At 37.7% G+C, this 13,184-nt stretch overlaps 2 protein-coding genes across 3 annotated transcripts in view; both read right to left on the bottom strand.

Annotated features, from left to right (window-relative positions):
* b3glcta (beta 3-glucosyltransferase a) overlaps window positions 1-5,372 on the bottom strand; it is a 74,783-nt gene extending 69,411 nt beyond the window's left edge. The window contains exon 1 of one of the 2 annotated variants that reach the window (XM_014014131.1): window positions 5,032-5,372. In XM_014014131.1, coding sequence (XP_013869585.1) covers window positions 5,032-5,098 — 67 coding nt within the window. In that variant the 5' untranslated portion in view covers window positions 5,099-5,372. The remainder of the gene's footprint in view (window positions 1-5,031) is intronic. The other variant, XM_014014130.1, reaches the window with a different exon arrangement.
* Window positions 5,373-8,600: 3,228 nt separating this feature from the next.
* The window catches only part of wdr95 (WD40 repeat domain 95), a gene marked incomplete in the record, with an annotated part of 20,704 nt that continues 16,120 nt past the window's right edge, over window positions 8,601-13,184 (bottom strand). The window contains 5 exon segments of the mRNA XM_014014129.1: window positions 8,601-9,949; window positions 10,229-10,413; window positions 11,461-11,549; window positions 12,023-12,062; window positions 12,172-12,292. Of these exon segments, the coding sequence (XP_013869583.1) occupies window positions 9,938-9,949; window positions 10,229-10,413; window positions 11,461-11,549; window positions 12,023-12,062; window positions 12,172-12,292 (447 nt within the window).

Here is a 13,184-nt window from a genome sequence, read left to right as displayed (position 1 = left end):
GAGCAATGCATGCCACTAGTTTATCCATACAGGAGGCGTCTTGAAGCTGTCATTGACAACAAAGGCTTTTGTACAAAGTATTAGATAAATTTCAGTAAGYGTGTTCAATACTTTTTCCCTGTGCCATTCCACATTATTACAAATAACTTCATTTCTGGACATTTATGTTTGATTTCTTTGTATGAATGGATCACTTGAGTTGTTACCAACATCTGGTGAAAATTTCATGTCATTAGCACCTATAGTAATATATTTACTGAGAAAAATGTTGACGTGTTCAATACTTATTTTACCCGCTGTGTATCAGTTCAGTTACATCAGGGCAAATTAAAAACATCTATCCTTATCTTCATCAAGTAACTATTGTGGATTGTTAACATGCTCAATAACACAAATGATTGTTATAATTGCATGATATTGCATCATAATTGCAGACTAGTGAATTGAATTGAAATCATATAGTGAAAGACTTTGTGAAATCGAGAAACACTGCAGTGTCAAACAAATAGATTTAATATGGTATTATTGATTTACACCACTACTAAAAACAAGCCATTAAAGTTACAAATCAAAATGAGCCACTGGAATATGTCCAACTAAAAGACATAAAAACTTTATTCATTTGTATTATATTTATTTAAATCATTTTAATATTTAATCTCATTTGACCTTTAAAAACAAAGGCATCAATGCAATGCTTAAGAGTTTAATCACGGTCATATAAAAATCAGTAGCTAAAACTTCTTGAAAGAAAAAAACAGTTTGAATTCACACTTTGTTTACAACACAACCATCTTGTTTCCTCCCCGAGTCAACAAAAATAAATGCAAATGTTGCAGAGTGCTACCACAGGTGTCACAACTGAAATGTGCTTCATGCAAACTCAGAAAAAAAAACCGAGCTGTGGCCTGAAATCTGGAGGTGCATCTCCTCATCCCCACTGAGTCACACTCAGCTGCAAACCGCTCCAGTGCACATCAGAAATGACAGTGGGTGGAAACCTCACGGACAACATCAGAGGAAAGCAGCAGACGTGGCACCCCGTGTCACCAAGCAAGCTGCTCTCCGAACCTCGACTGTGCTGAGATTTTAGGGCCATGATGAATATTAAACTCTGGAGGAGCAGGCGAAGCTTTGTCAGACTGTGATGTCCGGCCAAACATCCTGGACTCGGTGCCAAATATGCAAACACAGCTTCTGTTTGTGCACGCAGTTGATTGTAGCGAAGCACAAGGCTGCACATGATGCTCAAAAAAGTCGTTTTTTAAAGTTGCTCAGAAGAACAGGCTTTGTTGTTGTTTTAGATACAAAAATACATTTTTCACCCACTCGTCTACAATGAAGGAGACGGTTACAGACCAGTGGCCACAAAACTAATCATGAATGATTTATTAAATAATTTCTTAGGTTTCCAGCAAACGGAAGAAGACAACAAACTTTTAATATTGTCTGTATAGCAAAAGAACAATCACTTCTTTGACGTGTCTGTATGTTCATTTGTTTGTGTCCTTTTTAACACATATATCATCATCATCTGGACAGGCTTTTATGAAACTTGCAGAAAGCAATCATTAGCTGTATATCTACATATTTACCTTTTGAACTCCGTCCAATTTAAGATGCAGCTTAGCAACATTAGTCAACACTAAAATGGCTTTAACTTAGCCAATACTGATACTGAGCTAAAGCAAACTGATAATCATCATTAACACATACTGTATGGTGTGTTTCATTCATTCATTCATTGTTTTATTTATATTAATCTCTTTTTAAAAACTACATAAAATCTAACACAACAAGAATTTACATTATTCTGGAACTGGGAGGTGGTTGTGACATCATTTCCCAACAAACCGTTTTCCAGTTAGCCGACAGGCGATTGTACTGCTAGTGACAACACTGTTCTAACATAAACAATAACAAAAAGAGAGCTCTACTACTTACATCGTGCAAATAAACATTGATTTTATTAAGTACAGTACGCACAAAAAACGCACTACTTGTACGAATGATTAAACAGGCACAAAAACACAAAGAACGATAATTAACAGTAAAAGTTACGGAGTTAACTTTGTAAAGCTGCGAGTAGCCGCCATCTTGAAATCCAAACTGGGGTTAGTAACAGTCGCTCAAAGTATACCAGTGGGATTTACCAGGAGGGCGTTCCAGTTTAAATTTACAAGCGGGAGCAAGGAAATGTCCACATCCCAGTGCTAACTGGAATGCACCAATACTTTAAGAAATAATAGATCTTGCAAGATCTCCTCATACGAATAGGTCAATATTGCATGAAACTGTAAATAATTTCATTTTTAAGATTTGAACATGAAGGCTGTATCATTATAAGTAGAGTTGGGCAAAATCGTATCATGTGCAATAACTAATCAGAAAAACTTTGATTATTTTTCGGCACTAGACGATTAATACGATTAATGCTGCCAGGCAGACTGACTGGAGATTCCCCCGGTCAGTCCGCTGGACGCTCCTCTTCACTTCAAATATGACAAACATTTAAAAAGAAATTTCTATAATTTATTAATCATAACTCCGGTTTTACTTGTTCTATCAGCACACTTTAAAAAAATGATGTAAAGCCTGAAATCTTTACTTTTGACACAATTTGAAACAGATTTTTACAGAGAGCAAATCTTCCCAACTAGAGTGATGTAAAATGATCATGTGACTAGGACATGCAGGCGTCCAGGGACTTCAGGGGATTAATCGTCATATTATTTGTTATTGACTACAACAATTAATCGTGATTAATTTTTTTGCCAATACTGCCCAGCCCCACTCCTCATATGAATAGCTCAATATTGCATGAGACTGTGAATAAGTTTGTTTGTAAGATTTGACCAGAACAGCTGTATTGTATGGCAAGATGATCTTTTGTGGCATAAATGGCAGCATAAAGCAAGACAAAATGTAACTGTGACTAAGTGAAGATTAGAAATCACCTCTTCCTATAAATAAATCAAGGAATCTATATTTTTGCTGCGTCATTGAGATGAAGCTTTTTATCCACAGCAGTTCATTTTCTCTAACTTCTGCTTCAGATACGTTGCTCCCGTTTCTTTTCTGACATCATGACAATTCTCAGTAGGAAAGACAGAGTCTCCTGTGCTCGGCTTTAATCTCATTCTGCTCAAATGGACCTCCACATGGTGCACTGGGCAGATGAAAAATACTGGTCACACAGTTCAAACCGCTCCGAAACTGCAGCTGCACATTGTGTGCTGACCTCTCTGCAAATAGACTGGGCTCATCACTCACCCCACTCTGTTTAGTGTGCATGTGTGTGTGTGTATGCGAGGTCGTGCATTGTGGAGGAATTTTAATTGGCAAACACACCTATATAGTGCTGTGAAAAAGATTTTGTCCTCTTCAACATTTATTCTATTTTTGGCTTTTTGCCATACTTAAATGTTTTAAATCATCAAATACATCAGATAAATACAACTTGAGTAAATTTGACATGCAGTTTTTTTTAAATGATGCTTTTATTCTATTCCATTCTATCCAAACCAGGCTAATGTTAAAAACAAATGTGCCTCCCTGCCCCCATTAAACCATAAACCAAATGTAAAGTGGTCAGCCTAACTCTAAAAGTGCATCAAAGATTTTTTCCTCAAAGTAACCAGACCATCTAAGCCTCACCTGGTTCAGTTAAGGTCAGGTGTTCATAATTTAACAATGCGAATTTTAAAAAAAAAGGCCAAAATTAAATAAATAAAAATAAGAAATGGGAGAGCTCCAAGGCCAAAATCATAGCTGACCAAAAAGAACACAAAGGCCCATCAATGTTGCCACAAAAACATCTTGAAAATCCCGAAGACTTCTGGGAAATGATTCTTTGGACTGAAGAGACAAAAGTGGAACATTTTGAAAAGATGTGCTTCACTTTTTTTCTCCCATTTGGCATAAAACTACCTCTGCACATTGTGGACTGGGGATGAACTGTAATTCAAGGTAAACATCTCAAACGTTAAAAGTAAAAATCAAAACAGAAAGTCGAAACACTACGGCTCTAAGTCAAGTTTTTACAATAGTGGTGTGTTTTCACACACCACTATTGTAAAAACTTTCCACTTTGAACATAAGCAAAAAGCAGAGAGCTTTTCCGCAAAGCTCTCTGCTTTTACTCTGATATGTATTCAGTCTTAGTTATACTTTTTTTTTATTCACGTTTCGCAGCAAAAACTTTTATATTTTCACCGGAACATCTTACTACACACATCAGATTCATATTGTTTAAAACAGACGGACCAGGCTGATGCAGGCCACTCAAGCGTTTGTGCTGTTTTCGACAATTTTGTTTACACTGAATGCATACCCACATTTCAGTATTGTACATTCAATATATGTAGAAAACTACCAGAGTAAACTCTTTCAAACTGCACCATTTGCACTTCAAAACAAGCCTGTTTTAATGTGATGCACGACTACCTTTAAATACCAACGACTGATTGTTTTCACTCTTACAGCATGAAAGAATAAGAGACGTTTAATGTCTGACTTTAGCTGACAGAACTCCAGGAGCACATCTGGACTGACAAAGGAAACGTGGAGGCTTGTGGGGAGGAAGGCAGCCCCCGGGAGGGGGACACTGACCCTGGGGTGGGTGGATGGGTTGACTCCTGCCAGCGCAGCACTGATGTGTCAGGGAGAAGCAACGAGGCTTATCGCGGAGAGAAGCGACGGAATAATAATAATAATAAAAACAAGGATTTAAAGCGCTCCAGCTTTTTCTCCCCACCTCTATGATCAAATGTAGAATTCAGCACCCGGTGATTGGTCCGCCTGGAAACTCCTCAGGAAGTTGGAGCGGATCATGGTGGCTCCGCACTTCTGCCACAGTTTTACGGAAACAACACTCCGCTGCGTTTCCACCCACAAACACAAGCTTCCCCTTTCAAAACAAGACAAACTGTTTACTGTTGACACCCCCCGCGAACACGCTCCCCAGAGCTGCAGCGCCCCCCCCCCCCATCACCCCCACCTGGACATTAGAAAGTAAAAGTGAGCACTTACGGAGGGAGAGGAACATCAGCCGGACTGCTGCCCCTCTGTGTCCGAGGTTCGGGCTGTTTGACAGCATCCTGCCGGGCTTCTGAGGCTGGAGGTGGAGGAGGCTCGGCGGGGCATGGGCTTTCTGACACTGTTTTCAGGAGAAACACGGTGTTGTTCCTTCTGACAGTTTCGCGGAAAGCAGAAGAAAGAAGAAAAAAAAGAAAAAAAAAAACGGGGAGTGGGTCTGTGCTCTGCTGAGGAGCAGGAATCCCCACTTTCTGTAGGAGGAGCAGGCACGCGCTCTGCTGGCGAGAAGGATTCTACTGACAGGAGGAGCAGATGGAGAAAATCCCAGAAAAAAAAAAAAAAAACCACAACCCTCACGTCCTGCTGCTGCTTTCAGGTGCTCAAATTAAAAGCACAGCTGTTTAGTATTAGACATAAAAATCAATAATATTGTAATATGAATAAATAAGAAAATAATGATAAATCAGAACACTTTTTTTTTCTTATTTTGTCTATTTATAAGGCCCAGTGTACCTGTGCCACATGTGCCTTCCAAGGCGCCAATTATGGAACTCTCTGTGCAGTGTTGCCCAAGTCAAATTCTGGAAGTGGTCATTCAWCTAGATCTGTTACAAAAGGACAACTGATATTACCAACTTTTAAAAACTGTTACGGCCAGAGGTCTTTCTTCTATGTTTATACTAAAGCATGGAATGACATTCCTCAAAACATAAAGTCCATTTCAAAACTACAGCCCTTTAAGAAGAATCTTGTCTGCCATCTGCTGGACATTTTTTGTTGTGCTCATATTTAGACGTCCTATTTTGCAAATGCTGCCTTCCTGAAATTTGGTGTGCTTGTTGTGTCAATGGTGTATAATGATGTGATTGTGATGCTGTATTTCTGAGTGTTTTATGTGCTGCAGAACAGGAACCTGCTGTAAAACAGCAATTATGCTGAGTCAGGCTTGATTTTTAGTAATCTTTTCCTGTTAAATCAATAAATCAAATCAAATCAAATCAATGTTGAATTATTCAAGGGAGTCAAACTCGTTTTCACATGGTGGCCACCAATGGACCAGTTGTAACTTTGAGGTTTGTGTTCAACTTCGACAAAACACAAAATGTCAAGTTCCTTCATTGCTATGACTGAGCACCGGTAACAAACTTTACCTAAGCTCTATGTGGTATATCCTGCATAGAAACAGTGTTTACACTTCCTCTGATAAACACTGAAAAGTAGCATGTGTAAAACAGAATAAATGTGAAATAAATAATACAAAAAAATTATTAAAAGTTAAAATGAGAGAATTTTACTCACTGATGAGTTGTGGTGATTATCTGTGTCTTGAATTTGGAAATTCCCACTGGATGTATGTTCCAGTTCAAATTTAAAACAACTTCTTCTTCTTCTTGGTATGGAGTGTGGTTCAAGATGATTTCACTAAAATTTATATTAAACTACTACTATTATTGTCAGATTTAAAACTTCCCAGTACTGGACAATTTCAGAAGTAGCTGGCGAAAATGCAACCTAACTATAGATTTTACATAGTGACTTTTCAATCCTGTGAACCTCCACCTAGTGGTGGGATGCCATCATTTTGTGGGTAAAATAATCAACACGCATTTTGGGAGCTGTGGTTTATGGTCCATGTTGGCTTTAAAGTGGCCTATTTTGAGACATTTATACAGGGTATTGCACTAAATTGCTCAGGGGGGCACAGCTACTTTAAGTCAACAGCTCAGGGGCTGGACAAGTAAAATTATCTTTCACCTTTTAAATTTTTTTATTCTGTTGCACTATATCAGTTATCAGTAATTTACTCACACGTGTACTTTTCAGCCACTATTAATGAAATTAGTAGCCATTTGTTTGAATGCACAGAACCCAAAAATCCATTTTTATTGGCTTGCAACTAATTAGCCTGGTCACTGAGCACAATTAATAGTAAATCCTTCTGGTTTTCAAAGTTGCAAATGGAACACTTTGCTCCTATTCCTATGGATCTGGGGATTCTGAGAAATGTGAGTTCTGGAAGTTTGACAAGCTAACAGCTGAGCCTGTTATTTATCCATTTTTTTGTTCCCAGAAGAATGTTGCACCATTGGACTGATTGTGTTTTACTACTCTCCCCAAACACCAGCTTTCTGTGGCTGCCACTGCACAATGAAGTAACACACCATATGAACTGATCTGGGAGCACAGTAGCTGTTTTTTTACATGGTCAGATTGGAGTAAAAAAGTAGGCTCATTAACCATTGTAACAGTTATACTCGCTCTTAGGTGTTTTGCACGCAGTTTGTGTGTGTACTTAGAGATGTGAGTGCCTTTCCTGCAAAGGCATAAGGATTCAAGAGTAAAAATGTGTTGTTTTTCTCCTGACTTTCTCGGCTATAAATTACACACATTTTTTTGTAGATGTTTTCTGGGCTTTGTAATAAAACTGAGTGTAATGATCCTTTGGGAATGCATCAAAGTGTCAAAGCGACGCAGGCTTCATTTAGCTTTTAAATAGCAAAATAACCACGTTTTGGCAATAAGGTTTTTTTTCGCTGCTGCGTATTTCTTTGTTTCATGTGTGTCCGTGAAAACATTATTTGTAACATTTGAAGGGAGCATTCGGTGAGATAAACTTGAAAAGATCTGTACAACTTTGTGACTACAAGCACAGGAAGAAAAGGAAAAAAACAATACTGTGATTCTGTTTTTTTTCCTCCTGTCTTCAGTGACAGAAGATGAAAGGGGCAATTTATGGCAGCACTTAGTTGAAGTTACCATCTGAAACAGGTTGTGTGGCTCATCACGGCTGACACTGTGTGGACTTTAGTTTTACAGGGACTTCTTTTTTTCCACGCTTAAATATTAACATAACGAAAATAACACCACGTTTTAATGACACAGCTTTAGGACACATAAAACTGGGGAAGGCAGAATATTTCTTTCAACTTATTTCAAGATGACCTTTCTGTCTTTTCCCTGTAGGTGCTGGTATTTACCAGATATTTCGGTGTATTGCCGTTTTCCTGCAGCTCAATATCTTATTAAGTTTTAGGACATGAGGCAAATGCTTTCAGTTATTGTAATTAGAAAAAAATCTAAATTACGCTTGTAAACTCATCCAAATTTAATCCATACATTTAAAACAAAAGTATAAGAACACTGCTCAGGTGTGTGTGTGTGTGTGTGTGTGTCCGTGTCTTTGCGTGGGTGGGCAAGGGATGATGAATTGCAGGTTTCAAGATCTCCATGGATATTGTTTCTATGAGCGGTGGGCCTGGGCAAAAAATAAATACCAGGGTGACAATTTACTTGATGGACTGTGCAAAATTCACTTATGTGCACACACTATACACTACACTTCACTCCCTCGGTTTCCATTCAATAACAAACTTTATTTTGCTCGCGCCGGGATGACACCTATTCAGTTTTCTTTCATGCACCGTTAGAAATGTAATATTTACCACTGACATGTAATATTTCTATCTGTATCACTTCTATCTGGGATGTGATGGCCCTCAAACCAATTTTGGTGTTTTTTTCCATCATAGAGCCACTGAAATAGTCACAATTTTGTGCTTTCATGTTGAAATTGATGACATGATGATTTATGTCTAAATGGCAGATAAAAGTGGAAATATGCAGTCTATTTTTATTAACATAATGTGTGCAAGATGCCCTTCACAATGCCATACATAAAGAATTTACTGCAGAAAAAACAATGATTAAAACAAACTGTAGTGTCTGAATTTTAACTGGTGGAAGGATTACAAATTTGAGCAATCATTCTTTTTTTTTACACAAACATCAAAAACTAATATTTTCTGCCTACTTCAAAGGTGACAGTTCAACATTTATTATTTTTGCAGTATAAAAATATACTTTAAATATTAATCCAGTTATTTATTTTAATTTTCTGCACACTCCAAAACATTTACAAAGTGACACTAAAGACAAAGTGCAGCACAGGTCATGAGATAAGACATTTGTCAGGCTAATAAAGAAATTAAATGCATATTATCTTAAACTTGAAAAAAAAATCTGTTAATTCAGTTTAATTAAGTAAAGTAAATTAAGTTTTCTTAGGTTATTTGATTTTTAATTAACAGACCAGGTTTGTCTCATAAAAAGTATTTTAAAAAAGGTCATAGCAGCGCTTTTTTTTCTTGGTTATGGTTGACACAGAGATGCAGACTCACACGAGGAGCTTGAGAAAATAAAAATAAAAAAACTTTCATAAAAATTTTTAAATAAAACTATGCCATGGCAGCAAACCTACAGGTATTAGGGAGAAGGCACAAGAGCAGTTGTGACTGATGGAACAGGGAACAAGTGTAGTTGGGTGTGGAAAGTAACCAAAAAAAAAAAAACATAGATTCAGAAAAGTTTTTTTAAAAAATATAAAAGTAAGACATGAAAATCTGGCCCATAGTTTTATGTAGAACATGTCTATGATGCACAAAACAAGTGATGTCCTATTAAACCAAATATTATTAAAAAAAACATCTTGAATTGTCACTAATTGGAAAGTTGTACTCAGACGTGAGCACCAATTATAAAACCAACATGTCTGGGTCACAGAGTTACCTCAATCTATCTGTCGTGTCTAGAATATATCCAGTCTCATTTAGCCTTTTAGAATCTGCACACGTGTATGACTGCATGTAGGCCCAATTATATTTAATATTTTGTTCAATTGTAATTTCTATACGTTATATGGTAGCAGTCGCATCGCAATGACCCATTTTCTCCGATTTGATCAATACAGTTTTATGTTATTCAGTTGACTCCAGTTCCCCGGTGGGGCTTCTGAAAGGATCAATACCAGAGTTTAGGTGATTCACTGAGGTTCTGTAGCTCCTCAGTATCAAAGCCTTTCAGGGTGCAGTGGTTCAATCTCATGTTAGTGTGCCAGGCAATTTCATTCCAGAGTCTGAAATGCAGAAAAAGGCAGTCATTAAATATCAATATGTCCCCTTTTTAAAAAATAATTCAGGTATTAGACTGACAGCACATGTGCAGCAGTCTGTGCAGTAAAAATGATTATAATCCAGCGCCGACTCGCATTCTTCTGGGTAAAATGAGCCTCTAAATCTTTCTCATTGTTAGTGTCACTGTAGGAATTCAAAGGAACTTTGGTTCATTTTACTAGGAAGCAGAGACAGAAAGAAGAACCATCTCATGTAATCGCTTCTGAAATAATGCAGCTCACCTTTAGTTCCCCTCCATCAGCCTCACTCGTGTCACATTTGATGGCTTCTGAAAGATGCGATTTTCCATTCAGAAACTCATGAGCTGGCATACTAAAAGGATCAATCAGAATCTCATAAGGCACACCAGGGTGTATCCAGGACGAGGGGATGTGGATATTCCACGGCTGAGGCTGCCCAAACGTCCCTGTGGACAAAGACAATCATTTTAATGTCTTTTCTCCTTATTAAGTTCTGTTTAATGGGGCTGAAAAAATGTGACACTAAAACTGTGGTTTCTTAAAATGATATATTTCTGCATATAAAAACCATAAACAAAAAAATTAATGAATCTTTTTTTTAGAGAAACTTGCTATTTATTTGATAGATATGTTTAAATCCACTGAATTTAATTTGTTCTAAATGTCTCTGGCTTAGAGGATAAATCAGAAAAATGTAACACAATTTGTTTTACATCAAAATTCATATTTATCCACACTGAAATATAATACATTGGCTTTCTGACAAGTTATAGTGAAAAAAAAATCACCGCAGTGTTTAGCAGGCAAACAACTCAGAGTGGGATCGCACCGTTCGTGGCAGTCAGTCTTGTTTTGTCTGCAGGTGGATGAATTTGTTTTCTAACACATCTGTGACTCACAGTCTGAGGGTTATCTTTCAACTAGCCTTTTGTGAGGACACCCCCCACCCCACCTCCAACCCAACTTCGCTAGAGCGAAGAGCTTTGCTCGTTTTTTTTCTCATTATTTTGACACCAAATGTACAGTATTTGTGTGGTGCGGAATTCAGACTTGACACAAAGGTTAGCACTTTTTTTTTATGTGACAAAGCCAGGATGCGGATTTATTTGTTGTTTTTCCATTTTGACATGAAGTTGTTCCACCATGTGGCTATTTATTTCTGGTGAAACAGTTTGAAGATAAAAATAAAATAAAAAAAATCAATATCACATGGACAAGGTCAATTCCTCCTATTGTTTTGACTGAACTAAAGGGTTATCAGTTAGTTAACATCAGATCAGGGGTGTCCCAATGGTTTATCTGCTCCAACACCTGATTTGAATGGATGTTGGATTAACATGATTCTATGGAACTTGAAAAGGTAATTTAATCACTGAATCAGGTGTGTTGGAGCAGGGAAACAAGTAAAACATGTAGGATAGAGACCCTCGAGGACCAAGATTGGACATCCCTGGTCTAGAATGAGGGACTTGAGCTCAAACAATGATGCCTACCGATGTATTGTCCTCGTGCACTCCAAAGGCGCACAGTTTGGTCTGTGGATGAAGTGAGCACCACTTGATCAACGTCAACAATCTGCAGGCTGGATCAGAAGAAAATGTCGGGGGGAAAGGAGAGAGAATGATATGCGATAAAAAAAAGCAGAGGGTATTTTCTACCAGCAGACTTTTAATCATCACAACAAGTTCAGCCCAAGGTCAGACTGTGCGACATGTAGAGGGGGAGCAAAAATATGAAAACACAAGAGCTTTATTTCAAACTCTACGGGCTCCAGTTCCCATGTTAAAGGCAGCGTCTCATTCAGTTTGTTGAAATCCTTCCCACACACTTCTCTGCACTCTGTGTGCAGCTGCAGAGCAAAGCTACGCTGCTGCTCTCCCCTCACACCAAGGATGATTGGATTCATTAAGGATGAGCAAATTTCAAGAACAGAAATAGCCAAACACAGAGGAGATGAAAAGTCAGACTGCTATTGGCTTACAGCCACTTGATGATAGTTAGTTTGATCAGATAAATTTGTGATTCCTAATGGGGTGCACTTTGTATTTCACATACCTGGTAATTGTGCTGGTGTGGGCACGCCAGGAGTGTTCCACTGAGTCATTGTGAGAAAGAAGAAGGTGAGAAAGAAACTACATCTTCTTAGTTTCACAGCAGGTCCAATCTGAAGGAAAAGAGGGGTGAATAAAAGAACCGAAGCTAACCTCTGGGTGATCTTTGCTCCGGGTCAAACTTCTTCATGTCGTAAACATAAACATAACCAATCCTGTCAGCAGCATACAGCAGTGTGTCGTTGTCAGTTTGGGCCAGTTTGGTTATCTTTTGCTGCAACTTTGACTGAATTGGACAAAAGCAAACAGAATTTCTAAGCACGTTAGCACAAAAAATAAAAGATGAATAAAACCACTAATCAAAACTGGGTTTCATTCAGTTTATGTAAACAAAACAAAAGCGACAAAAATCAAACAGTAACATTAAGTGCTTCTCTTCTTGTGCTGCTACCTGCAGACAAAATTAATGCAATTTGAGAGATAACACTCTCTCCATATAATTATATACATGGAGAGGAAAGAAGGTTGGCATTAAACCATAGAAATTATTTTTCAAATAAATTACATAAAAGTCAAGGTAGGCAGTCCTTTTTTTTTACATTTTACATTATAACACAATAAAAAAATTACCTGGTTGTTACTAGAATAAAAAGAAGGCAGCATAAAACATGAGAGGGTGAACTACACATGACCTGTCATTATTTACTTTGCAAAAAACCTTGTGAAAATGGGTAAAAAAATAAATCAACTGCAGGCACTTGAGAGAGATTATTCCGAAGCAGAAAACATTCAAGATCAAGCTTCTAAAGTTTAGATGTGTTCACCCCCAGCACTGAAACATCAACTGAGCTCCAGGTCAGACTGTGTAGTGCTCAAAGAAAAGGCTAAATGTTTAAGAGACTCATCTTAAACTCTGCAGTTTTCACATAGTTTGATGAATGGTAAAGTACATCACAGTAAAAAAAAAAACTCACACAAACACACAAAATACTTGAGAAAAGCATACCCTCTTTTAGATTTACAAAGTTACATTCAAAGAAATCAAAAAAACGTTTGGAACAACATCTTCGGAACAAAGAAGACCAGATAATGCGCAGCATTTTGTCTAAAATCAAACGCAGCACGTCAGCACAAACAACCTGACAGGAATTCAGAAAAACCAGCAA

This window comes from Austrofundulus limnaeus, unplaced genomic scaffold, assembly GCF_001266775.1.
Source record: "Austrofundulus limnaeus strain Quisiro unplaced genomic scaffold, Austrofundulus_limnaeus-1.0 Scaffold110, whole genome shotgun sequence".
NCBI lineage: Eukaryota > Metazoa > Chordata > Actinopteri > Cyprinodontiformes > Rivulidae > Austrofundulus > Austrofundulus limnaeus.
This window is presented reverse-complemented; position numbering and strand designations above follow the sequence as displayed.